General features: G+C 38.1%; 1 protein-coding gene across 2 annotated transcripts in view; it reads left to right on the top strand.

Annotated features, from left to right (window-relative positions):
- The window catches only part of tbc1d4 (TBC1 domain family, member 4), a 53,417-nt gene that overhangs the window by 21,035 nt on the left and 4,464 nt on the right, over positions 1 to 27,918 (top strand). Inside the window, exons 2-17 of one of the 2 annotated variants that reach the window (XM_066706567.1) lie at positions 5,641 to 6,252; positions 8,746 to 8,835; positions 9,666 to 9,770; positions 10,120 to 10,252; positions 10,363 to 10,454; positions 11,173 to 11,283; positions 12,624 to 12,746; positions 14,203 to 14,277; positions 16,330 to 16,565; positions 17,931 to 18,086; positions 21,587 to 21,747; positions 22,096 to 22,305; positions 23,779 to 23,940; positions 24,284 to 24,442; positions 25,707 to 25,951; positions 26,464 to 26,623. In XM_066706567.1, the coding sequence (XP_066562664.1) occupies positions 5,641 to 6,252; positions 8,746 to 8,835; positions 9,666 to 9,770; positions 10,120 to 10,252; positions 10,363 to 10,454; positions 11,173 to 11,283; positions 12,624 to 12,746; positions 14,203 to 14,277; positions 16,330 to 16,565; positions 17,931 to 18,086; positions 21,587 to 21,747; positions 22,096 to 22,305; positions 23,779 to 23,940; positions 24,284 to 24,442; positions 25,707 to 25,951; positions 26,464 to 26,623 (2,830 nt within the window). The remainder of the gene's footprint in view (positions 1 to 5,640; positions 6,253 to 8,745; positions 8,836 to 9,665; positions 9,771 to 10,119; positions 10,253 to 10,362; positions 10,455 to 11,172; positions 11,284 to 12,623; positions 12,747 to 14,202; positions 14,278 to 16,329; positions 16,566 to 17,930; positions 18,087 to 21,586; positions 21,748 to 22,095; positions 22,306 to 23,778; positions 23,941 to 24,283; positions 24,443 to 25,706; positions 25,952 to 26,463; positions 26,624 to 27,918) is intronic. The other variant, XM_066706568.1, reaches the window with a different exon arrangement.

The following is a 27,918-nucleotide window of genomic DNA, read 5'->3' as shown; positions in this document are numbered from 1 at the left end:
TGTATTCAACTGTTTAGCTCTCTGGGGATGGACAGCTAAACACTGTACTGACTTGACCAGCATCTTGAGAAATATTGATTTTACCATTCCACAAAATTTGTTCAATTTAAATATATTTATATCAAATAGACCTGAAAAATTTAATGATCTAACTATACACTAGACAGAAAGAAATATATTCATTTTGATAACAGATTCATGTATTGCAACTTTTTATAGCTGTATTTGGTGCTTCTGTTAGGCTGTTTATGTGTACATGTATGTATGTATTTTCTTCATAGGAATAGTTTGTTGAGACTAGGTTTGCTATATAGGTGTTATGCTTTATTGGAATACATGTTTAATGAGATTTAAAAAATGTAATATTTAAAATTGAACAGTGCTTTTGGATTCTGGTTCATATTAACAAAATGTTAAATGGTCAGATATTTCTTGCAGTGAAATACGGAATGTGTTTGTAGAAGGATATTGAACAGGTGAAATCAATGCTTGTTTAGGAAAACCAAGCTTTAGTTTAAAAGAAAAAATAAAAGAAATGTAGTGGGATAATTAATCACAACAAAAACACAACAACATTTAAAGAAACCCCCTGAAGTAGAATCCACCTCTGTATCAATGAGCTCTACAAGAATTAGGCTGAAAAAATGGTGAGTGGAAAATGACCTGTTCCTGTCAGCTTCATTCATTCTTTGCTAAATAATGAGTTCACTTTATGCAGAGTCACGGCAAGTATTCTGAGCACATCTCACCGAATCTGATAACATCACAATGAGGGTGTTCAGTAATTAATCAATTCTGACAAAAGTGCAACGGTTCTGCATCATGAAGTGTCATCATTTCCCCCCCTTGTGGTGCCTGCCTCAAGCCATTATCTTGCAGTGTTAATTTGTCCGACAGAAAAATCCTTGTCTTTTCAGAGATTTTTATTTTTGTATTGTTATTTCACGGCCGTCGTGATTCATATTAGAGATTTGCAGTGAAGCAATCTATCCATCATGCTGCACCAAAATGTGCATCTGACAAACGAATGCTTGGATTATAATAACTTCTCTCAGTGTAATGCTCGTGATTTTTAGCTTTAGCTTTACACTGAGAGTTATTCTGATTCTTAATCAATTCATATTTACTGTTGTTTTATTGGGAAGTCACAACAGGAATACACCATATTATGTCTAAAGTAAACTGTCTAATCTCACATTTGCAACCTTGGTTGATTATTTATATATATATATATAATTATATAATATAATATATATTATGTTCTGTTCTGCCTCCATTTGGGGAAAAATGAAAATAGCTGCTAAAATCAGACTTCTGTTCATGCACAATTGCTCCTACTGGATCTGTGCTTTATTCATTATACCATTAAAAATGGACTGCTTGAATTTCAATTACTTGCATGGCCCATTTTTATATCTGTAAGGGATGGTTTCCTAGGAGGACTGACTGGGCAGTCTTTACTTTAGTGTATTGCAGATAAGCAGTTAGAGGAATTATCCCAAAAAGAGGTTCCCTCTTTGGCTCCTGTTGGCATTGATGTCATGATTTGTCATTCCCTTTGTAACCTGGATTCCAGTCTCCCTTGCCCTGGTCACATGACCCCACTGCAACCTTCTGCAAACTGTTAGTTTGAGTTAGTGTCTGTGAAAGCCAAAAGTGTTCATTTGAGATAATCAGTCTAGCATCTGGATGATGAGGTATCACACCATGTTGCACATTTTAGTAAAACATGTATTTTATCTTGGGCAGCAGAGAACACCAATGGGTGGAGCAGTTAAGCCACAGAAAAAGAAAAGTCTGAAGGTGATTTTCCTTAAATAGCCTCACTTGTTTCATTAAACAACACAAAAAATGTGTCCATTCCAGGGTTGTTATTTGGGGAAAGGGTCAGCAATGGTTTCCAGTAAGTTAATGTAAATATGGGTGTTTCTTTAAGAAAGGCGTGAAAACATGGCCTTATCATAACTAATTGCTTTACCCCACTTTCCGGGAGCATTTCTTATAGAGGAATAAAATGTTCCCAAGATAACAAAAAAAAATCTCCTACCTAAGTAAAGTACATTCTCTGGCTTCAGGTTTTTTCCGTGTATGAGATGCCAGTAAAGTTGGTAATGTGCGGCTTTTATATATATGACCTTGTTCAAGGAGTGAGAGAGTTGTATTTGCCACCTGTTACCCTCGAATGAGTTACTGGTTAAAGGAATCGCCGGTGGTATTGTACTTCTTTATCTGATTAAATTATAATATTATGTAATTCTCTCACTTTGCAATTCCTGTAATTTTCTTTCTGTAAAAGCCTCCACAATATCAATGTAGGAATAAGTTTCAGTTTGTGAATTATAGTGTTAACAAGTTTGTACTGTATTACATTGTGTTTTTTAATTAATTTGATTTATGCATGTTTGAAACGTATGTGAATGGTGATATTATTAGCTGTTCAGATATATAGTAAAATCAGATTCTGTTTAGGTTCTGAGAATGTAGAACTTTTCCTACTCAAATTTATTGTCATTGACATCAATTTAGATTAGTGAAGCAGGGTTCAGCCTAGTGAATTTTTTGGCTTCTGAATACTCTTCTCCTTTAGTAAGATTTGAAATATCTAAGCCTTGTACTAAAAAAATAAAGAAAAATTCAACCCCTACAAAATACATACAAGTGTTGACTTAGGCTTTATTTAATAGCTGATCCTGATACTCTTAACATAATAGACCAACATTGCAGGTTTATATCATCTCTTGATTAAATGTAGAAATTTAATTATGTTTTTTTCTGGACCTAATTGAAATATTTCCGACTGGTTCCAGGGATATTTTATATAGAATAATTTATCAAAGGTTATCATAATATACTGTGTAAAAACCCTACATCCGGTCAGTCTGTAATGCTTCAGGCTCACAGTATACAGCAACATTCTTGCTTTCCTTCCACACAGAGGAACTGTGTTGGTTACCAAAAAAAAAGTTACAAAACAAGCAGATGTATACTGCCTAATCACTTAACATCTTGTAAAGCTATAAATACATAACATGTATTATACCAAACATATTCTGCCCACAATTCAAGTTGGATTATCTGAGGAAAACTGTTTCTGTTGTCTAAGAAATTGTGCAGTTCATTCATCAGCAACAGTGACCATCAGTGAGCCAAGCAACGCACAATTAACTCCCCTTCTTACTTTTACTTTATGTTCATGATAACTTGCCTAAACATGTCGGCTGTTAATCTGATTTTTGACTTCCTTCAAAGTTTTCATGCCGTGTGCTTTAAAGTTTGGTTCGGTAATGAAGCTACATGCTCAACTTCCACACCTTGATTGTGGGTCTGTGTTATGAAAGGTAGCCTCAAAATGCCCGAGTCTGTAGTTGACGTAGAAAACGGGAACGCTGTGTTCCGGCTGTGTAATAAAATCTCGCAGGTCTGTCAGTTCTCCTTTGAGCAGAGCTACTCTTCTTAAGCATGTGTATCAGCTTGTCTTGTCTCCTATGTTGTTTTTGGCTATTGGCCCAATTCTGTTGCTGTTTTTATAGTTTTCTGCCAGGGTGCATCTGACTGTCTTAAATCAGTTTTATTACTGTAAAAGCTTTTCATTTCTTGATCAGTCCTTCAGGAGGGAAAGGAGTCAGGTTTTTTTAACCCATTTTGAAAATCATTATCAGCCTTGGTGCTCTCTGTAGTATCTTGATGTACATTTCAGCATGTTGGTGCCCTTGACAAAGTTTACACAACTGTCTTATTTACAGGAGATGCTTACACACACTATCTGAAGTACATTTTGAAGTAATGCAATAGTTTTGGTCAAATCAGGGTGATGCAGTGTTTTTGTTCACCATAACTGTTACGGTTGTTCACCGTAACTCTTAGTATTCTGTATCGCATAAAGACCTATAAATAAGCGTGAATATTATTAAACTGATGTCTTTGGTGTGTTGTCTTGAATAAACTTTACTGGCTTTATTATGATTAATTTGGAGTCCTGATTCTTGTTTTTCTTTCTTCTAAACTATGATTTACTAACACTGTCTTTACAAGGTTACTATTTATGCTGCAAAGCTGTGGCATTTTAATGTCAACAAACTATTCTCCCAACAAAGGTCAGTACTATTTGCTAAGAGCTAGGAACAACTTGGAGCACAGAGTCTTTTTATCTGAAAAGCAAATATCTCATGGCTTGGGCTTTGAACCTGGAGTAAAACTTGACTGCTTGATGTGTTTTATTAGAAAAACATGCAGAGGGAAAATAACTTCTTGAAATATCAATATATACATTCAAGACATTTCAAAAGAACTTTAATGTATCAAAAATGTAAATTATTTTATTTTTATTATAATTATTACCATACATATATAAATCAAATCATATTAAATAAGATAAGAGAATGAGGCTATACTGCAACTTATGGTGTTTGGACCTCTATTTGTGAAACAGTGGTTTATGGAAAATATATGATGCAAAAGTACGGATATGTAGGCCAGTAATCATTCTGCTGTTCTTCACCAAGCACCAGTAATTGTAAGTGTGTTGTGAAGCCATTCAGATATGTATTCCTTCTTTTAAAATGTATTTGTTGATAAGCCTCCAGTTTAGTAGTTTGAATGATGTAAGCCTCAATTTCAGTAATATACAGGCTCGGTTACAAAACTGTATGATACAGTAAGTGGAAGATGGGGTATTTCTGTAGTTTGACTATATTGTATTGCCTCTGTTCTCATGCTGATAAAGTCCTTTATCAGGTGGTTAAAAACAAACATAACGGACTGCATATGGGAGTTTATTGTGTATTGTAATTGGTACTTCTTAGTCAAGTCAGTTGGGACACCAGTAATAATTTAAAATAATCTTCTGTGGTAAGATGTTGAAACACGAGGGAAAAGGTGTGGCAAATTTAGGATGGATATTTTGCCAGCAGTGAACTTCTGTCTTTTAAGTCAATTGTTGACCTACTCAGTTGTAAGTTTAGCTCCTGCAGAATTGTTCCAATTTCCATGCCAATGAAGTAGAAAGTACCGGGGCTCTATTTGATTATAGTCATGTAGATTAGATTTATTTGCAATAAACTGTGCCGCTCTGTCTGCAACAGAAATGTTTGTTTATTTATAGTTTCATTTATCAGTTGAGATTTACATCCAGTGTTTTTCTGGTTTATTTTCTTAGTTGTTATATAGTAGCTTTTATCCTTTAGGTTTTGACCTATAACATGCCCACTGCACTAAAAAAAATGTATTTCCTGGAGTAACGGTCTGGCAGTGCAAAAATATAGATTACATCATACTGAAGAGTTTGTGAGCAGCCTTTCATCTTTCAAGTATTTGAGGAAATGGTCTAAGCATAATGAAAAACTAAGACTTCTGGTTGTTTTTGTTCAATATTACAGCAGTTCTCTCTCTTCATTTATAACATGTGATGAGTTTAATTTAAGAGAACAATGGATTTTGTTTTAAAAAAATGCTGTTTTTGTCAGGAAGCATTTTGCTAATGAATAAGGTTTACATCCACAAATACTGCTTTAAACATGCTCCTCATCTCCATGTTTAAGTAGTCACAGTCAGTGCTTCACCATACATTGATTTAGGGTATGGGTTTGAACATGCATTGGGTGCTTCTGTGCAATGACTTGCTTCTCTTGTTGTTTGCTCCAGGTCCCTGATGTGATCAGCAGTATCCGGCAGGTGTCAAAGACAGCCCTCAAAGAGGGTGCAAAGGCCAAGCAGGAGGGGGAGGAGGCTTTTTATAACTCTCAGAAATTCGAGGTCCTTTACTGCGGGAAGGTGACGGTCTCCCACAAAAAGGCTCCCTCCACCCTGATAGATGACTGCATTGAGAAGTTTAAACAACATGAGATAGACAGGAAGCGTCTGAAGTTGTTGAACGAACAGCGGGAGTCGACAAACTCCCATGCTGAGTTCACCATAGGGGATGGAGACCCCCTGATTGACCCGCTCAGCAGTGTCCTGGATTCCTCTGAGGGCTGTGGGGCTGCAGAGGCTGGGAATGGGACCAGTGTCCTCTCTGTCAGCACCAGCCAGGCCAGTCTGTATGGCTCGCGTAGTGCCTTCCCAGAGTGCATCTTGGAGGACTCAGGGCTCGATGACCAGCAGGAGTTCCGCACCAGGTGTAACAGCTTGGCTGCAGGGGTGCAGAAGAAGATGATAGACGGCAGCTCAAAGGGTCCAGTCCGCAGGAGGCATGCCAGCGCACCCACCCATGTGCAGCCCTCAGATGCAGAAAAGAACAGGACGATGCTTTTCCAGGTACAGCAACACATTTATACAAGGCTTACGGTGCACCCAGGTTTATAATTTAATTATACACCATGCTGTTAATTTCAGATGTAATGTAAACATTAAAACCATTATATAAATTACACAGAAGCCCTCATAAAACTAATTTGAGTATTGCTTCCTTTGCGTGAGTACTTTAGTTGTATTTCACAAAGCTTTTCCATCTTCTTAATCGATCTTAATCTTCTCAGATTGGTATATAAATATACAGTACTGTGCAAAAGTTTTAGGTGGGTGTGAAAAAATGCTGTAAAGTAAGTGCTTTCAAAAATAGACATGTTAATAGATTATATTTATCAATTAACAAAATGCAAAGTGAGTGAACAGAAGAAAAATCTACATCAAATCCATATTTGGTGTGACCACCCTTTGCCTTCAAAACCACATCAATTTTTCTAGGTACACTTGCACACAGTTTTTGAAGGAACTCGGCAGGTAGGTTGGCCCGAACATCTTGGAGAACTAACCACAGTTCTTCTGTGGATTTAGGCAGCCTCAGTTGCTTCTCTCTCTTCATGTAATCCCAGACAGACTCGATGTTGAGATCAGGGCTCTGTGGGGGCCTGATATGTTTGGGGTCGTTGTCATGCTGCAGAAGAAATTTGGGGCCAATCAGATGCCTCCCTGATGGTGTTGCATGATGGATAAATATCTGCCTGTATTTCTCAGCATCGAGGAGATCATTCATTCTGACCAAATCCCCAACTCCATTTGGGAAATGCAGTCCCAAACGTGCAAGGATGCAACCTCCACCATGCTTCACTGTTGCCTGCAGACACCCGTGTACCAGCTCTCCAGCCCTTCGGCAAACAAACTGCCTTCTGCCACAGCCAAATATCAGTCCAGAGCAGCTGCTGGCATTTTTCTGCAGCACAGTTCCTGTGTTTTTGTGCATATGGGCCTTGTTGCCACATCGGCTTTTGAACAAAAAAGACAAGTATTTGATGGTAAATTTTGCAAAATGTAAACACAGCTGGAGATGTGTAGGGAGTCTTCACTGAAGGGATTGGACATCGCTTTCCTTTGGCATGGTTCCTATTGTCCTTTATAAATGAGTAACTAGAGGACCTCTTTAATTATGCATGTGTTCACAAAGAGAGAGGATTACAGCCCTGGGCTCCATCATTTTTGTGGCTTTTTGACCACAAGTTTTCCATGAAGGCCACTTCTGACCAGACAGTAGATGGGTATACCAGGGTCCCACTGTTTTCTGCCAATTGCAGATGGCACTGCTGGACATCTTCCGATTGTGAAGGGAAGTAAGCATGATGTGCCTTTCATCTGCTGCAGTAAGTTTCCTTGGCCGACCAATGCCTCTACATTACTTGTCATTTAGCAACTTACATTTGTACCCATTTATACAGCTGGGCATTTTACTGGAGCAATCTAAGTGAAGCACCTTGCTCAAGGGTACAACAGCACTGCTCCACCCAGGATTTGAACCCACAACCTTCCAGTTATGAGTCCATAGCCCTAACTACTACTCCACAGTGCTCAACGTTGCCCGTTTCTTTGTGCTTCTTCAAACGAGCTTGGACAGCACATCTGGAAACCCCTGTCTGACTTGAAATGTCTGCCTGGGAGAGACCTTGCTGATGCAGTATAACTACCTTGTGTCTTGTTGCTGTGCTCAGTCTTGCCATGATGTTTGACTTTTGACAATAAACTTCAGTAACCTCACCTTGTTAGCTGAGTTTCTGTTCCTCACCCAGTTTTATTCCTCCTGCACAGCTGTTTCTGATTCAGTTAATGATTGTGTTTCAACCTACATATTGAATTGATGATCATTAGCAGCTGTTTGGTATAATTGTTTAATCAAACACTGACTATATGCCTACAAAATCCCTGACTTTGTGCAAGTGTACCTAGAAGAATTGATGCTGTTTTGAAGGCAAAGGGTGGTCACAGCAAATATGGATTTGATTTAGATTTGTCTTCTGTTCACTCACTTTGCATTTAGTTCATTAAAAAATATAATGTATTAACATGTCTATTTTTGAAAGCATTGTTACTTTACAGCATTTTTTCACACCTGCCTAAAACATTTGCACAGTACTGTATATGTAATTCTAGTTTAATTATTGTAGAACGTAATAAGAATCAATAGATGTGCATTGAACAAAAAAGACAAGTATTTGATGGTAAAGCACAGTTGTTGCATTTTCATTTTGCAAAATGTAAACACAGCTGGAGATGTGTAGGGAGTCTTCACTGAAGGGATTGGACATCGCTTTCCTTTGGCATGGTTCCTATTGTCCTTTATAAATGAGTAACTAGAGGACCTCTTTTGTTAATGCCTTTAATTATGCATGTGTTCACAAAGAGAGAGGATTACAGCCCTGGGCTCCATCATGAGATATTCTACTTATCAGAAGATGTTATGGACTTGTTTTCTCTACTTGTTCCATCAGTGAGATGAGAGCTGAATTCAAAATAGACTTATTATTGTGCTTCTTTTCATAGGTTGGCCGTTTTGAAGTGAACCTTATTAGTCCTGACAGCAAAACAGTGGTGCTTGAAAAGAATTTTAAAGATATTTCTTCTTGTTCTCAGGTCAGTATGTATATGATATGTATATAGAAAGTATTCCTTATATATTTTGTAAACATTATCTTGCATACCTTTCTTGTTCCTAAATCTTTGTTGTCTTGCTTCAATTGTTTTGTTATAACATGTAATGCTTGCAAAATATCTTTGCTTCCAAACTCCCATCATTTTGTGAAAATAAAGCATTACAAATCCTCTGGTTCTCTGCCTTCACTTTGACTTAACGTTAAAACTGACAAGCGGCGAGGACTTCCTTACAGAAGGCTTGCAGTTTGTGTTTCGGTAATCGACTTGACTGACCGGCTGCAAATCAACAATGCAATGCTTGGCTTTAGAGTACCTTGTTGCACTTTCTTCCAAAAGCGATAAGAAGATAAATTCCTGAGTAAACCCCATCAGAGCTGGAAACACTGACATGCGCTACTGACTTGAGAGCAATCTAATCCTAGATGTCCAGAAGTACAACATGTGACAAACAGTTAGCAATGCTAAAATGTATACAATGCTACTGTTGTGTGTTTGGTCTCTATTGAAGATGAATCAGTGTATTACTGTTTTTAAATAGAATTCCACTTTAGCTCTTTGAGTATTTGTTTTTTAAATGTATTATTAAAACACATAAACACGTGTTTTAGTTTTCTAGGGAGACACTAAATGCTTCACTTTTGCACTGAGTTTCTTTTTTTCCACAAAGCACATTTTGAGGTACAGGTATAAGCAGTTTCTTGCCACTGCTATAAAATATATGAAAAAGCTGTCTAATACTACAGTCAATGCCCATCTGAAACAAACACCATTATTATAGTATTTAAGATGTATGCATTTATTTTATTTAGGGAATTAAACAAACTGATCACTTTGGGTTCATCTGCCGTGAAGCCCTTGAATCCGGTCCAAGTCAGTATGTGTGCTACGTGTTCCAGTGTGCAAGTGAGTCTCTGGTGAGTACTGCCCTCCACACGAACTCCCTCTGCTACAACTCGTGCTATTTTTCGCTTCTCTTGTATTTCTTATTCCCTAAACTAAACTGTAGGTATTGTACCAAACAGAGAATGTGTAGTTTGCTTAAGTATCCATCCTTTGAAGTAAACAATCTGTTGTATGGCCTTCACTTTTTTAAGATACCGAGCTATTTAACTTGAAAACATAAAATCATTACTGGTTATGTTAAATATTTTTTGCTTTTGCATATTGACTTACAGTGCTCAGTTTTCTCGACTTTTGTCTAACATTTAAAAACAACAGTTGCATTGCAAAATCTTAGCCACCGTGTTCTTGTTTCCCTGGCAGGTTGATGAAGTGATGCTAACTCTAAAACAAGCGTTCAGTACTGCTGCTGCTCTTCAGAATGCAAAGACCCAAGTGAAGTTGTGTGAGGCCTGCCCCATGCACGACTTACACAAACTCTGCGAGAGGATTGAAGGTAAACTGACCCAAAGCCTTTACCCCTTTAAAACATAGATCTAATTTATCATAATAAATATTTAATTGAATACATTTACATTGTTTTTGATATTTTACTTGTTTTTAAAGGTCTGTATCCACCTAGAGCCAAGCTCGTCATACAGAGACATCTCTCCCTATTGACTGACAATGAACAAGCAGACATTTTTGAACGTGTTCAGGTAACTACATTGATTAGCTAACGGATTAGTGATGAAATGGCATCAGGAAAACCAGTCCATTAGTTTTAATCTTTTTTTACTGCATGTTTCAGTTTACTGCACGCTTGTTCTAATTACATATCTGCATGTTTCAGTATGATTATAACAATGACATCATATTTAATTTAATATTTTCTAAAGCTTGCCATAGCAGATTTCAGTCACGTCTCATTGCTGCCGGGCAGAAATTAAAAATATCTGTCTGGTGATTCCATCAAGACAAACCCTCTTTACTCCACAACAGCCTTGTCATCTTGTTCTGAGCTGTAGAGCCCAATAGGATAGAGCTCAGCTTGGCAAACTCCCTCTGGCCTCATGAGGAAGTTAGTGGATTTAGTAGCAGATCATTTCAAGATAATTGTTTTCATTCCTATTCTTTTCAAAAGCATTGGCACTTTTTCCTTTGTGCTGGGGTACCTAATAGTCACCTGATGTGACTTTCACTTTATATAATGCTTTTGCTTTAATTTGTTGCATCACTAGTTGAGGTTTTTGGTATTATGAATGCTTTCTATGTCGTGAAAGGTCTATATTATTCTTTGAAAAAAGTGAATGAACTCCATATTCATGTTTATTCATTGATAGATTGGTTGACGATCAAATCCAAAACTGAGTATAAGACAATGCAGAGTAATACACAATTTAAATAAACATGACAACACTGTTTTATCTTGTGTAGAAAATGAAGCCAGGCAGCGATCAAGAGGAGAATGAGCTGGTGATTCTGCATCTGAGGCAGCTGTGTGAAACCAAGCAAAAAAGCCATCTTCACATCGGAGAGACTCCCCAGGTACTGCACCCCCCACTGCACTACGAGCTTCACTGCCAGGCTAAAGCAGCTGCGGTCGCACTGGATGATTCATTGTGTCTGCAGTGAAGGCCCACCAATGGTCATTACTACACTAGTCACCATAATGCAACTGGTGAAATACTGCTCACGTAAAAAGGACAATATTGTTGTCTATAATCTTATTGCTCTGTTGACAATACAGGATTGAAAGCAGTTTCCAGTCAACCTGCATGAAAGCAAGGCTAGCTGTATTTGTCAGCTTCTCTAATGAAGGGCATACACTCACTGTCTTCAGCTGACCAGCCGTGCCTAGTTCATTGTCTTTGAGATATTTAAAGGGACAGTGAAGCTGTTGCCTTCTTTGTATGGTTCCGTGCTATAGTACTGTCCTTCACAATGAACAATTATTTTAGTGAAAGAGAAGGGATGTGGTTGAATGCTGCACTTAATATGTCACACTGTTTATTTATTTTGTATTTTGAAGTTACAGACTTCTGTAAGTGCTCCCTTTGAGGGATTGTTTTAACTTCCTCTTTACGCAGGGAGTGCTAGGGCTGTCACTATTTCACCCTTAACCTGTGAAATGAATCTGCTTCAGAGCTAGTGAGTCTGGATATCTAGTAAAACAGGCGACACACACAACACCATTCTGCTTCCTACTTCAGCATTTATTCCATTTTGTTCTGTAAGGCAAAAGCTTTTACTCTTAATCATCCATTAGTGTTGTGCTGTAGGGCATAACAGAACAGAGACATCATATTTGCGATCATCTGAAAGGCCAGCCTGCTTTACATGACACCACTATTACTGGGCAGAAAGGCCTTTTAGAGGTTTAATAGTAGAGCCCAGAAAAGATTGATTAATTGTATAAATTCTCTGTAGTATTATTTAAAACCATGTGTCTTACTATGAATTAGTGATGTATTTACACTACCGGTCAAAATTTTTAGAACACCTCCGTTTTTCAATTTTTTATTGAAATTTACGCAGTTTAAGGTCTCAGTGTACTCTGAAATTAAAGCATAGAACAAATACACAATTGGAGATAAAGAAATCATGAAATCGATTTGCTTAACAAAATGTAACCCCTTAGCTGAGAAACCTCTCTGGTACCCTTGAAAGGGCACCGAATCCGTGTGCTTCTTTTTAATCCCTAATTATTCACTGGACTTGATCTGCTTAAATTTCAATAAAAACTGGAAAAATGGGGGTGTTCTAAAACTTTTGACCGGTAGTGTATATTTGACTTAAAGCATGGGTGTGTGTGTGTGTGTGTATATATTTCGTTTATATATATTTTCTTTTATTTTAACCCTCCATGTTCTCTTGTGCATTTAAAGCCAAACTCTCCAAACAGCGCGATACCGGAGAACCTGTCCACCAGCGGCCGGTTTAAACTGGACATTCTGAAGAACAAGGCCCGGAAGTCACTCACCAGCTCTCTGGAAAATATATTCTCACGGGTATGGTCATCTGTGTTTGTTTCTTAAATTTGCCAACACAGAAACCACAGCTGCATTTGTCTTAGTGTAGTGTTGTATTAATTTCAATTAATGTATTTTAATTTGAATTAAAGCATAGTGTTTTTCTATCATTGTGACATTGTGAGTAATTTTGAGCCCAGAGTAATAACTTTCAAGATGTCAGCTTGTATTTGTCCTGGGATGTGTCTTCAATGATGCTGTCTGTCTGAATTCTCTCTCCGCTCCTGGAGAAATGCCAGCTACATGGCAGCTGCAAGTGAATGTCAGACAGACAACAGCCTCCAGGACAACTTTTTAACAATGGGAAATATGAAAAACAAAATGTATGCACGCTCCTTAAACAATTAAACATGTTGGTTAATGCTTTATTTCCTGAATTATACACATCAGAGGAAACAAACATTCTAGTGAGAACTGATATGTCATATATTTGAATATGCAAATCTATATGCCAGCGAAGCCTAAATCTGATTTCATGTAGTTCAGTTTTTGTCACTAGTTTAGGGTCCTCAGTCGGCACTCTGTGGGCCGCAGTCTTGGCAGTGAACTGTTGGGATATTAAAGGTTTGTAGAAGATACTGTGCTCTGCTCCTAATCTTTGAGAATTTGCATGCTTTCGGGTCTGGAAAGATGCAGAGCTTCACTCTGCCTCTTTAAATTGTTGGGATGAATATATTCCCCCTTATTTAGTTTTTTTTACCTAAATAGTCCTGACTTGCTTGCCTTCGTTGCTGTTATTGATGACTAAATTGCCTTCTTGTTTTCCAACTTTTAAGATAATTATTAAAACCACAGGGATTTCTTTTTTTGACCTACTTACGCCAGAACTGATGGATGAATACATACTGTTGTGCGAGTACTTGATGCAAAAGCCATTATAGACCCAACCATCTGTTTGCATTTTAAAGCACAAAACACTATTTATATTGCTGAATATGAAGCTGCTACGTTTTAATGTGTGGAATTAATGGACATGATAAGAATGTGACTATGGGGTCCATTATCAACAGTTGTTTTCAGATCAGAGCAGCTGGTTTCTGTAAATCCATAACCTTAGCAAGAAGCAAATGTGTGGGTAAAGCATAGTTTCAAATTTTACTGTTGGGAGTTGTTAGTTTGCTGTATAGTTTCTCCAGTATTGCATTAGAGAAGACAAGGCCAACTTTCAGGGGAAATAAGTTATATTGGTATCGAATCTCCTTCATAACTTGGGTTTGTGGTTAGGGATAAAAATGTTAAAAATGTTTTCTTTCTGTACTGATAGTATTATTGTTGTCATAGTACCATTAAACTGCAACTAGTTACAACTGTAATTGTAACAATAAGGCTAAATGCAATTTGTTTTAGTGATAATATTGCACATTAATTTATATGTGCCTTTTTCTGTAACTAAAATATAAAAGTAATTAATGAGTATTGTTATATCATTGAACAGGGGGCAAACAGAATGCGCGGCCGCCTTGGGAGCATGGACAGCTTTGAGCGCTGTAACAGCCACATGTCAGATAAGGTCTGTAATTCAGTTGCTTTTATCCTTTTTCATGATAATGTGAACACCACATGGGTACCGTAACACACAGAGGGGCTTGGTGCAAGAGGGACGATATATTAGGCAGGGCTGGGACTCTTCGCTTAACTTAATCAGCAATAATTGGCAGCCAGCTGTGCTTAATTCCCTCTGGCACCTATCAGAGTGGCTGGAGAAACACACACCGGCCACTGGTCCTTGGCCCATATAAAGGAAGATCGTCCCCTGCTTCAGGGCACCTGAGGGGGAGTGCAGGAGGGCATGGGAGTGCTTCAGAGCAAGAAAAACAGTTTACAGAGAAATCACTTTACTGTGTAAGAACCGCCTTTTGTCTGAGAACCCGCCTGATTACTGACCCTGGACTAGACCACGACACCCAGCATGACTAACGACCCCCAATTACGGATACGACCATAGCACTGCCCCACAAGGTGCAACCTTGTATTCAGGAAACCGAGTAGTGGCCCGACGCCAGTCAGGGAACAGAGAAGAGTGTTAGTAAGCGCCCGAACCCAGGCTAAATACCCCTAGGTATTTATTTGGCTGCATTAGCCCTTTTAAAGGACCCCTTCTGTTATTATTCTTTAAATGTATTTATTTACTGGCAGATGCCCTTATTCAGGGTGAATTTCAGTTTTCACAAGCATTACAACAGTGCAGTAATACAGATCAATACAGCGCCTGAGAATCCTCCCAACCCGAGTGCAGAGTTGCAGGTTTCAGCTGTGATCACCATCCCTCTACACACAGTGTCACAATACTTACTCAAACCACAATATATGCATGGGGTACTTTTGATGAAATTGACTTTCTATTTCAGTGTTGTTTTTTTATGTCATGAAATTGGATGGGGTTTTTTTTCAGTGATTTCAGATTGATTTTCTGTACTGTTGTAATCTACCTACAGTAGGCGCTGTATGTTAGCAAATGTGTTGTACTGCAGTCATAATCTTATACGAACAGATCTTAAATTAAACTTATTGGTCACTTTCTCTGTTGCACAGAATCTCTGACTTTCCATGTTTTCCATGCAGTTTATAAAGTTTTTACAAATCATAAATGTTTTATTTTTCTTTCATAATTTCTAAAGTCCCTTTTAAATGTGTTGATTTACTGATAAGCTATTTAAAAGACTGGCTTTTGTAATTTAAACTTATCCAAATACTGTGTGTCCTAAACTGTGTGTGTAGGTAATTAATATTCTAGAATATATTGTTTTACAGTTTGACATAACTTACTGCAATGAAGAGGTGTCCAATGTGGTTTTGGTAACAGCTTAACTGTTACTTATTTGGCACTATCAAGTCATTGTTTTTCTCTGTTAACAGCCGAGAAGTGGGGTCCTTATTTCAGGAAGTTAACCTCTTAGTTTCTTCAATGCCAAGAAGCTGTATTTGTATAACTGATGTTAATTGAATGTATGGTCTGTTTTCATATAAACTGGGATTACAGGAGCTTCTTGCTATTTTTATACAACTAACATATTAAGGGTTTTATTTCGTTTTTTTGTATCTTGCCAAGGATACTTTAGGCTGTTCGTCCTTGCTTGTATTGCTGTGAGGGTCCTGATATGACAGGTTGTCAAATTTAAGGAGATTTATTGTTTGGAAAATGCCTGCCTTACTGAATTCTCTTTTAGCTGAGTCATGGTAACCCAAAATAACAGGATTGTGTATTCCAGGATATCTTGAAAGGTACAGGAAATTGGCTGATATGTGAAGGAAACAGAGATTGTCAAGGGCTACTTTCCAACTGCAGAATGTCTAGTTGACTCCAGAAAGTGCCCTTCCTACAATGTTGTTTATGAAAAATCGCTGTTAAGGAAATTAAAAAGGGACTAATCTTGGTTCCAAGTGTGTATCGACAAGAGCATGAAGTGGCGTTAACAGGATGTGAGCACAGTAGAAAATTTGCATACAATAGATCTGCAAGTCTCTATGCATGGATCCTGAGAGTTGCGCGAGTTGTGCTGTGTTTCCTGCCACTAGCAGTACAGCGCACTAAAAAGCAGCTGTGGTGTGATTCCTACTGCAGGACTGCTCCCCCGGGGACTCTCCCCCCACCACCCCCCCAGCCTCCCCGGTGTCCTCGCTGGGGCAAGCCTTCCCCGAGGAAGACCCTGACTCGCCGCAGTTCAGGAGACGTGCTCACACCTTCAGCCACCCGCCATCCAGCAAGAAGAAGATCTCGTTCCCGGACTCCAAGGCTCACAGCACCAGGTCCCCTCTACTGAGGCAGCAGTCCCTTGCCCCCGAGCTGCTGCAGAGCAGGTACAGAGCAACTTATCTACTTTCTTTTCAAATAACTCTTACATCATTCTACCATGTGACTTTCCTTTCCTATCCTTTCTTTATTTCACATCATATATGTATTTTTTTCTAATTATCGACAGAATGTGACTGAAGATATTTTTCTGATTATCATTTCTACTGCTATAGAAGCTACAGTGTGGTTTTGTATCTTGTTCAAGTGTCTGATCAAGTGTAGCATTATTTACCTGCCAAGTTCAATGTTGACATATTTTGAGATTCATAATTAGAACAGTATTATTTTAGGGAATTGCTATCAGATGTTTTTATACTAAATAGTGAAACATTGGGTGGGGAAACTGATTTCCTGAGAAATGTATGACATATAAATAGAATTTAGGAACTGTTTTTCCATTTAATTTAATGCCTGTTGACACCTGAGCTAACATTGTTTTGAAAAAGTGCATGTTTCATGGTACTAATGAAAAGTATATACCGTATAAAACTTTAATTGAGAAATGTTTATGGGCATTTAAAATTTTTTAATGTGTTTAAAAATCTTAAAGTTACGTTTTTGGTTATACTATAGTTTAGAACACAAGTGTTACTTTGTACTTAAACTAGAGGCATGGTTAAACCCCTTGTGGTGTGCATTGAAGTTTTCTACTTACATAATTGTTTCTAAACTCACGCAGGGCCCAATATATATTTGTTCTTGTTTTACAAATTGTAAACATGCTATGTGACATTAGGTATTCATATAATTTGATCACAATCTTCAGCAGAATGTCATTAATGAACAGTTATAAGGGAAGTGTTTCTTCCATATATTGTAATACAAATTCAGCAACAATCCCGCCCACCTCCGCACGGCCTGCAGAGGAAATTGAACTTACGCTAGGGGTAATTTTAACTTTCCAGATATATCTTTAACCATATGATTAAGTATCACATGTTTATTCTGAATTAAATATGCTCCTGGAAATTCCCCATTTTTATTGTGTTTATATTTAGGAGGTAGTTTGTTAGCCACAGAATAACATAGTTAAAGGCTTGTGCTCAAGAGTTAAATTGCACATGTTGAGATTTTTTGGGGATATTCTGTAATACACTCTAGGCTTAATGTCCATTTTTAGTCTGATATCTGTAATCCCATCAAGTTGCATTTTGGTTTACCACCAAGTTCACATTTTGTAGGTATGGTCATTGCCACCCTCAAGGAATGACCAGGATTTACAGAAACCTCTTCCTCTAATGTTTTTCATTTTTTTTTTTTTTTTTTTTTTTTCTCAGTGTTTAATCTTTTTATTTTTGAACACCGTTTTAATCTTCTGTATTTTTTCTGTTGAATGTGCGGATTTATTTGTTCCCCTGGGTCTCACTCAGCCCCGTCCCGATCTTGAGCCGCACTCGCAGTGTGTCAGAGAGCGACTCCTCCTCCTTCAGCCTCCCCTCCACGTTCTCAGCTCCCACTTTCCTGAAAAACTTTTACCAGGGCTCCAGCCGGCCACTCCCTCTGGCCGACAGTGCAACCCCCAAGAGGTGAGAGGGGCCGCCCTCCCGCTCGGCCCCTTTAGCGGTCTTTTTAGGGAATGACTGGTCACATCAACTGGGTTTCTGTGTTCGGTGTCTGTTTACACTGTTAATTGTGGTCTTAATTTATGTAATTTACTGTAACACACTTTCATACTGGAAAACTGCATTATCTTTTTTCTTTTATACATGACTTTCTAATTGGAATTGCTGGGCTATAACTCAATGTGGACCCCCTCACTTGTTCTGCATGTCCATGGCTGTCAAACTTTACATAAGGGTGTCCAGCATGCCCGTTTCAGTTTTAACTGATAAAAATCTTGTGAATGAATTTTCCACTATGAAAAATCACTGTGAAACCATTGTGTTTGTCATATAAACTAACATCTGCATTTTGCTCCTTCTCTTTACTAAAATCTGTTCAAGATTTGTACGTAATCTGAAAACCAACATAGATTGAGCTCAAGTAGAAACATTTTCAATACTGGTGTTATTGTTATATGCAGAATTGTATATTGTTGAAGTCTCTGTATATTGTATTTGTTTTTAGTTTTATGATTTAAATAATATTATTTATTTATTGGCAGACTTAAAGTGTCAAATGATTCACAACTTAATAACTATTTTATACATTTTATACATAACTACAATAGCAATTAACAATAGACACGAAAAATGCCTCCATGTCAGTAGGCAAAAACCCAAACTGATCTGAGTTTTTAGGGAATGGGATTCAGAGGACATACACAGTGTGACTGTCCTCTCTCATGTCAATCTAGACTTGTCTGTGGGGAAAACTGCTCTGCCAAGGACGAACTAAAGCATGAACAACAACTCTGAGGGCTAGACTGGGTCGAAAGCCTAGAATAGAAATTGGAACTTAAAATAACTTAATAATTACTGTATTCTGAACAAAATAGTCATATTCTGAAGAGAATTAAAGACACAAGGATAGGTGAATCATCTAAATCGCATCGCAGATCCTGCTGGAGAAGCTGCATTTTAATGCTCCTGTCTGCGCTTGTCATCGACTAATGCTAATTAAGAATAGAGGAACTTCAAATGAAAGCAGCTTTTCAGAAAAGCGGTTCTGCTTTGCGTGTGAACTTGATACAGGAAAATTGTGTGTTCTAGAATGTATCTGGGTATGACCTTAATGAAGGTAATGTACCTGTTTTGTCTTTTTGTTTGTATAGTGAAACTAGTTTGAACCAGTGTAGTTTCTACTTTAAAAAGAGCTTAAAAAGAAAAACAATGTTAACTTTGATATGCTTACACAAATGTAAAACAATGTGTGTGTAAGTGACTGACTGCAGCACCAGCTCTTGCCCAGTTCAGTTTTTTTGTTTTTTGTAAACGTTTAACCAGATTAGTATTTTACGTATTTGTTTCCTATTGAGTTAATTTATTTAAGACTGAAGCTTTTTTAATTCAGTTGTATGATTGATAGGATCAAGGAGTAATACTATGCTCTGTGATACAGTACTTACATTAATTAAATGATAATGAAACGATCATATAATGCTGATGTTTCAACAAAATTTCCACAAAAACAAACTGCTTAAGTTAGATTTTTCTTCTTTTATCAAGTTCAAGTTTTGAATTTGCTCTAAAAGGACATTAAAATGTAAATTCCAGTCAGTTTTTGTTTCACTCTGGGGAATACCACTGGGTAAGCACCAATTTCTGTAACCAGATCTTTATCTCTTATGTATTTTTTTCTCTCCTATATTACTGCTTTTTCTTTGTTCCATTATTGGACTGACAGGTTGACTCAGTGCTGGGTAATGCTAAGATTCTGAACTTATTTTTGTGTGTCAAAAGGACAGTTATTACACTTCATATAAAATAAGATCTTAAGATCTTGTCTGTTTTTTTGTCAGCTCTTGCTTAAACGAGTTGCGCACAAGAGGTGCCTCCTGTTGCAACAGTGTGAAGTTAGAGTCTCTCCACAGTCTGCAGAGAGGAAGCTGTGATGCATTACATTTTTTTTTTCTTTAAGTTTTTATAAATCTTTTGCCCAGCGTGTTCTTGTCGCAGTTGGACAGTTCACTCCTGCTTTCCAATTCAGAACTGTCTCTATCATTCTGAGGCAGGTTAATAGAGTTCACCGCTAGTTACAAGGCAATTAATAAAATGAGACGGAGCCAGCTGGCTTGAACACAGCACTCTGCCGCAGTGGCCAATTGAGCTTTATGTGTGTAAGGATCCTCGTTATCTTGCACATTTTACAGGTCCCATCCCCCCCCCCCCCCCCCGCAGCCCCAGACTTTGATAGCCTCATTCACCTTGAAAAGTCTGGGATAAAGGATTCAAATTAAAATCTTGGCATGCGTCTTAATTACCTTGTACCTTCTCTTATCATTTAGCTGATTGCATTCAAAATTAAGGATTCATTTTTTGTAATATGGTAATAATCCAATTATATTTTCCAGTCTTTATATACACATTTTTATATATTTTATTGTAAGTTTAGCTATGTCATATATTTAAATATATTTTCCAATTAGAAATCTAAAGATGTTGACAGCCTGGAGCACAAAATCGTAGCAGTTATATATGTATTTAACACGGCCTTTTCCATTTTGAGGAATGGAAGGGTAATAACATTTGTCATTTTGCAGTAATTAAACTATGTCCATGTTTGTGCACTGTGCTTAATATAACCCCATGCTTGATAATATCTGGACTAAAAAGTAACCATATCTGCTATGTTCAGCAGACTGTTTTCTCAGTAAAAAAATATAATTTGCAATCATCTGTAATCTGTGTGTCAGTGTTTACTTTGTTATTGTTATTCTGAAAGCTTTACAATACTTTACTAATCATTTAATGACTAATTCAGCTTTGTAAATTACAGCACATTAATCATTGATTTTGTAAATGTATGCTGCTCTAATGGCATTTCTTTATGACATACTGTGTTGATATTTAGATGTATGTTATGTTTCTATTAAATCATAAGGCTGTACGTATTATAATTACACTCTCATTAGACTTTACTTGTATATAACAGTAATTATAAAGTTGGCAGTTTTGGAGTTAGAGACTAACTGAAGTTGGAGTTTCCTAACAATATTATTACATTCTTACTAAACTGTTTTTGAAAACATAATCTTACAGAATTAGGGCAGATGTAAAATCCTGAACAACAGTTGTTTATAGTATTTACAGCGTCAGACTATAATTGTGTAGATAATTGTGTAATCACGTCAATTTCCAGAATGTACGAATAGTTGGTAGAACAAGGCCATTGCCAAAGTCTGCTTTCAAACCTGTTTAAAACAAATCAGTAATAACACTTGAGGACGGGACGGTGCTTCACTTTGAAAGCACTCCATTCTGACTTGTTTAGCAAAATGGTTGCCTGGTCACAGCTTTAGCATTAATTTATCACAGCTCCAGCCTTGGCAGTCTCCTGTGTTTGCAGGGCTTGCTCAGTGGACTGCTGAGCCGGAGGGGGTGTGCGCGTGTTTCTCTGTGCCCTGACGATGCTGTTTGCTTCACAGCAATGGCGAAGGCAGGAAGAGGACCTTCTCCGGGTGCAGCACTGATTCCCTGAACACGGGGGGTCCTCCCCTCACCCCTCGCCGCGTCTCTTGGCGTCAGAAGATCTTCCTCAGGGTCGCCTCGCCCATGAACAAGTCTCCAGCCACCATGCAGCAGAAAGGTTTATCTTCATAATCAATTTGAAGCGTGACCTCCCACTCAACCACAGCTATAGACTGCATAGAAGATATCTTACTTTTGCTTCCTTTGAAGCGATTTTAGTTCTGCCGTTAACTTCAGACAGCAGTATCAGCACTGATAAATCAATTTTGTCTTGAAAGGTTGCGAATGCTGAAGGATTCCGACTGTCAACTGATAATATCTATACAAGTCTTCTTATGGTGCCCATGATTCAATATAGCCATGGTATGAAGGGCACTTCTCAAGTAGTCCTGGTTTAAGTGTTGTTTTGCCTGAGAGACCACTGCCGATGTGCACAGTTAACAGCAGCGTTTCTCTGTGTTTGCAGACCGTCTGGATGGGAACGACCTGCTGCCGCTGTCCCCACTGGCCCCTGCTGTGGAAGAAGACCCCCTGGCCACCCTACTACAGCCCGAGGAGCTGCCTGCTGGGGAGAGACCCAAGCGCACTCCAGAAGAGCTCAGAGTGCTGTGGAAGAAGGCCATCCACCAGCAGATACTGCTACTGCGCATGGAGAAGGAGAACCAGCGTCTGGAGGGTCAGTCACTCTCTCTCTCTCTCATGGGCACTCACACACACTCATACACAAAAACACATACATGCAGAACAGTTTACGAATAATTACACTTGGGTTTCTTGAGCAGGGGTGGACAACCACGCTGCTGGAGATCAACAATCCCGCAGGAGTTATGGGTGTCAAGAATGTAACTTGGGAACAAGAATGACCTTGGGAAATATGTAATTTTGACCACTTAATGCCATATTCCATGAATTAATTCAGTAAGTGCTTGCATACAAAAACCAGAAGCATTGCAGGAATGGGAATGGCCAATTATTATTGACAAACATATAAATAATTTAATATGGCACCAGATCTGTGTCATATTTGATATTAAGTCTATGAGCTGGGATAGGATTTAATATCTTGAAAGTATCAAAATAAATCAAATGAATGCCAAACGGTTTGCTTTCAAACCTCACTGTTTTTCAGTAGAAAAAAATCATTACAATGTGACAGAGCAACAGCACCCAGCACCACCTTGGACACAGTGAAAGTCACATTTTAGATGTTTACAAGGTGCTGTTGTTTTTCATTTCCAGAAATGTACACATTGAAAACGTAAGAGATGTTTACAGTGATCCAGTTGAGTTGACTCAATGAGTTCACATTATTCTATTCACCATGGATCAATTGTCCAAACTGTCTATTTTATACATTAAATATGATTCTTATCCTTTTGTCAGTATATTTAAATCATTTTTTTTTAACTATTACCAATCTAAACCACCGATTATGATGCAATGATGAAGAAATCATTGATGTTAGTCAAAAGTAGTCGAGTGTTGTTGACAGAAATGTTGACACTCTGGCCCTGTTCTAAAGGACTGAGAGGTTGAAGTGAATTTATATGTTGAGATCAGCCTCTTGAGAGAGGAAATCAATCATACATAATCACAGTACTCCTTTTTGTATAACTGAAGTCAAGTAAGATCATATTTCATTTGATATTCAGTTTTATTTGGTCACTTGATATTTGTTTTGTCTTTTTTGTGCTGCTGAGATGAATTAACAGTGAATGTTCACTTTAAATAGAAGGTAAGATAAACCTTCACATTGCACTGAGTTTTGTCTCTAATCCAATGTAATGCATGTGTTGATTTTATTGGATGGAGGGGGTACTGGATTTTTTTGGCATGTGGTCCATTTGTTTTATTTAATTTATTTTTAAATTCACTGGGTCCTGAAGCAGTTTAGAATCATCATTGCATTGCTGGTGTTATTTATTATTAGCAACCAATTGTACAAGGCTAACTTATTTTGCCATCTGTAGTCTTCATAATATTAACTATTTCCATAGCTGGGTGTTTTAGTGTTAGGTGATGGGATGGTGGGTGTTTGTCTGTGTGCCTGTTTTATTAGTGGTGGATTTCCGTTTTTTGTTTTGACAAAGGTGTTTAACCGCAGTGTCGTTAGACGACATTAGACATAGATGTTCCATATGTTTGGCAGCCAGCAGAGATGAACTGCATACTCGGAAGATCAAGCTTGATTACCAGGAGGTGGGCCAGTGTCCGAAGGATGTTCTGGCTGCGTGGGACAAGAGGCTGAGCGTCCCGGTCCGAGCCAAGACCAAGTGTGACATGGAGGAGATCCACAGCGCCCTCAGCCAGGGTGAGAGCTGCACTTGTCACTGCGCCTCTCTCCACGGTGGCAGACACACACATTGTACAAATGCATGGCAAACAGAAGCAGAAAATTAAATAAACCAATCATACTTGTGTGTGATTCCATTCATCTCCCTTGCAAAAGTCAAGCATGGTATATTCTGGCCGGATATATACTAAACCCAATGATGGAACTTGTAATCCAGTGAGATGACTGATATTCCAGCCGTGAGCTTGAAATGTGCACTAACAGTGTGCATGTGTAGTGAAACCGATCTTGCACCTTAATCTTCTTGTAACAACCCTGCCAGACTAAGAGTATGGCATGCCTTTCTCGTTTTTGTATGAAGGTGTACCAAAGACTCGACGTGGTGAGATCTGGCAGTTTCTGTCGCACCAGTATCGCCTGCGTCACCGGCTGCCCTGCAAGCAGCAGCCACCGGACCTCTCCTACAAAGAGCTCCTGAAGCAGCTCACTACCCAGCAACATGCCATCCTCGTTGACCTGGGTAAGCTTTCTATTACGGGACCCCTGCTCTCTGCTGAAGCCAGAAGGGTACTGTGTCCTACAGCGATATATTATGATGTTTTGTTTTCTTTTTGTTTGTTTTTTCTGAAACTATCATGAAGATAATATTTCAATCAGTGTTTTCGTACCCATGACAAAATGATGACTACAAAATAAGTACACACACTGGAGAGTGAGAGAAAAATAATTTTATGTTGCTCTGCAGTGCCATCAAGTGGTACAGTATGTACAAAATGCTTGCTGCTCCTAATGCCTGGGAATAGACAGACATTACATCATGTTAATGGCGTTATTTTTGTTTCACAATCAAATATTAATCATGTTGAATATATCCTATCTTCTGCCAAATTGGAAAATGAGTCCCCTGGTGTTTTTCGTAAATGTTTAAGTATGGTTTTTCAGTGATTCCGTTCCCCGACACTTCAGTAGGTAAGAAAGTCTAAGGCCATATACAATCATTATTATAAACTGGAAAATAAAATGTATGTTGAGTGAGAAAACAATACAGAATTGTGTAATTCTGCTGGGAATTATATTTTAATTAATGTTTTTTGTATCTCGTGTATCTTTGAGAATTCTATGGCACCTCCAAAATAAACAAAAAAGAAAATGATTTTAATAAGGGAGTGGTAAGCTAATGATGTACAGTGGTGCATAGTATAAGGTCTCTCTATTCAGTATCAATCACAGAAAAAATATTCTGAAAAAATAAAATGGTTTCATTAATGATAGAGATGAGGGTGGGAGTGGTCTTAGTTCAATTTAGGTTGTTTTAAATCCATTAGTGTTAGAGTCCCCAGGAAACATAGGCTTTCGTTAAGGTTAGGTTTACTTTTCTGCTGAATTTAACTGTATTAAACATGGATTGTTATGGGCCTATCTTGAAATGTTGTTGTTGGCTAAGGTTTCAGTCCAGGCTGCTGTTAATGATGTAACACAATTGTGTATAGGTCTCTTCTATTGACACTGCAGTGCTGTTTCATAGTTCAGATATAGATATAGATTAGGTTAGGTTTTGAATATTTCAGGGTTTAAGGTAGATGAGTAACCTATTGATGTAAGATAAAAAGGTACATACTGAATTTAAAATAGCACAATCTTTGTTTTATCCTGTCAGGATCTTATTTAATTTTGGAAAAGTTGCTATTTAAATGTTGCAATGACTATGTTGCTGAATTGTGAGTGTACATGTTGGCAAGACCATGGCATTCGTAGCATTCATGGCATTGTCTCTGGTCTTTCAGGACGTACGTTCCCCACTCACCAGTACTTCTCGGCTCAGCTCGGGGCCGGCCAGCTGTCCCTCTTCAATCTGCTGAAAGCGTACTCTCTGCTGGACAAGGAGGTGGGCTACTGCCAGGGCATCAGCTTCGTGGCTGGAGTCCTGCTGCTGCACATGAGCGAGGAGCACGCCTTCGAGATGCTGAAGTTCCTCATGTACGACCTGAGCTTCCGCAAGCAGTACCGGCCGGACATGATCTCCCTTCAGGTGTGTGAACCTGAGCTATGACTCTGACAGCTGTATTCATTACTTTTTAAAATACTTCATTAGAAGTTAAAATTATGTTTACAGTAATCTGGTAAATAAAAGAAATAAAGCAACACCAAGAGAAATGTGGAATAAGGATTTATACAGCCTGAAGTGGGAAACAATTCATAAGTATTGTTGGTTGTCATAAAAAATAATCTATTCAGTTTGGACAGGATTTGTGAAGGTCTCTGGAACGTTTCTCCCTGACAGGTTTGTTAGTTATATTGGGCATAAATCAGTTCAACAGTCTTCGCAGTTTAAGTAATCCATCACCAGATAGTGTAATAATTAACTCCTTAAACTGAGCACTTACTTGCTTTTATTTATTTTGCCCCGGCTGACTGCAGGTTAGGTATTACGTCTTAAAGGACCGGCTCAAAGTCTAATTTTCATTTCAACACATCTCACAAAAAGTAAAGCAAGCGCAGCCCAGGAAGAGGCTGTGGTAACATCTCCCTTGATGGTTTCAGATCCAGATGTACCAGCTGTCCAGACTCCTACATGACTACCACAGGGATCTGTACGATCACCTAGAGGACAACGAGATCAACCCCAGCCTCTATGCTGCTCCCTGGTTTCTCACTCTCTTCGCCTCCCAGTTTCCTTTGGGCTTTGTAGCCAGTGTGTTTGGTAAGTATCCAAACAAAATGCTGTTGTTTTTAAAGTTTTTTTTTTTTTTTCAACTGCTGAGTTGAACTGCTCAGTTGTGTATTTTTCAAACTAAAAGTCAACCTTAGTTTTTAATTCTAATTAGTTTTAATTATCCACATTTGATTTGTGGACAGTTTGATTGTAAGATGAACAAATGTGATTCAGTTTTTTTAGTTTTTTTATCAATTTCACATACATACATATTTACAATTAAAACCAAGTTACCAGCCTTTAAAAATACAACTGTTACATTGCATTATAATTATTCAGTTACTATTATAATGGTAATGTGATAATAGTTAATAGCAATATGAGGGAAAAAAATTGGCTTGGGGCGACTGATTGCTTTGAGAGATGCTGTCTGTATAAAACTAAGATGAATTTGCAGGCTTTGATCATTATGGTAAGATTCAGCTCTCATATCTCACTGGCCAACTGGCCAACATTCAAAAATAGACTGGATAGGATCCTCAGGTCACTTAGTTTTAATGGACACCAAACGAGCACGATGGGTCGAATGGCCTCCTCTCGTTTGTAAACTTTCTTATGTGTCTACACTACAGAATATTTAATTCTCTCATGGAATTAAATTTTATTGCTGTAATTAGGACTATCAGGAACCAAAGGAGCATGATGTTTTTGACAATAAGGAAGGAGTACCAAGTATCTTTTTTACAGGGCAAATTTCTGCAGAAAGATAGTAAATTCTTTAAAGCTGTACATTCAAAAATGGAAAAAAATTGAAAATCTCCTCTTGGTGTTAAAACATTTTGTACTATCTTTATATCAAAATATCCATGTGCCCGTACAGCATCTCTTAATGGAATTTCTCTCTTCTGGAGAGTTTATTTTTATTCTTCAAACCATTCTGATTTAGGAAAAAAAAAAATGTTGATGGTGCTACGTATAAATTGCAATGATGTCTTTTCAACTCTTTGTGACATTTATATTCAGGCTTGTCGGAGTGTTGATATGCTGCTGTCCTCCCTGTGTCCTCCATGCTATGAATCAAGGAGTCACAATCTAACCTTTACATGAATACTGTTATTAGAGCTGCATTGGGGTCTATAAAGGAACAGCAGTCAATCTTTCCTAAGGCTTCAGGAACTGAAGACGAGCTCCACTGTCTCAACAGTGACTGCTCCATTATGGTTAATGAACCTTGTCTCATTTTAGCTCTAACAGAACAGATGGAGATAAAGAGCAGGTCACTTTCAAAGAGCACACATGCATGCTTAGTTGAATGGTGTCCTCTCCCTGGGTTCTGCTTGGTA

Source organism: Amia ocellicauda, chromosome 6 (genome assembly GCF_036373705.1).
Source record: "Amia ocellicauda isolate fAmiCal2 chromosome 6, fAmiCal2.hap1, whole genome shotgun sequence".
Taxonomy (NCBI): Eukaryota; Metazoa; Chordata; class Actinopteri; order Amiiformes; family Amiidae; genus Amia; species Amia ocellicauda.
Note: the sequence above shows the minus strand (reverse complement) of the source record. Positions and strands in the feature narration are given on the sequence as shown.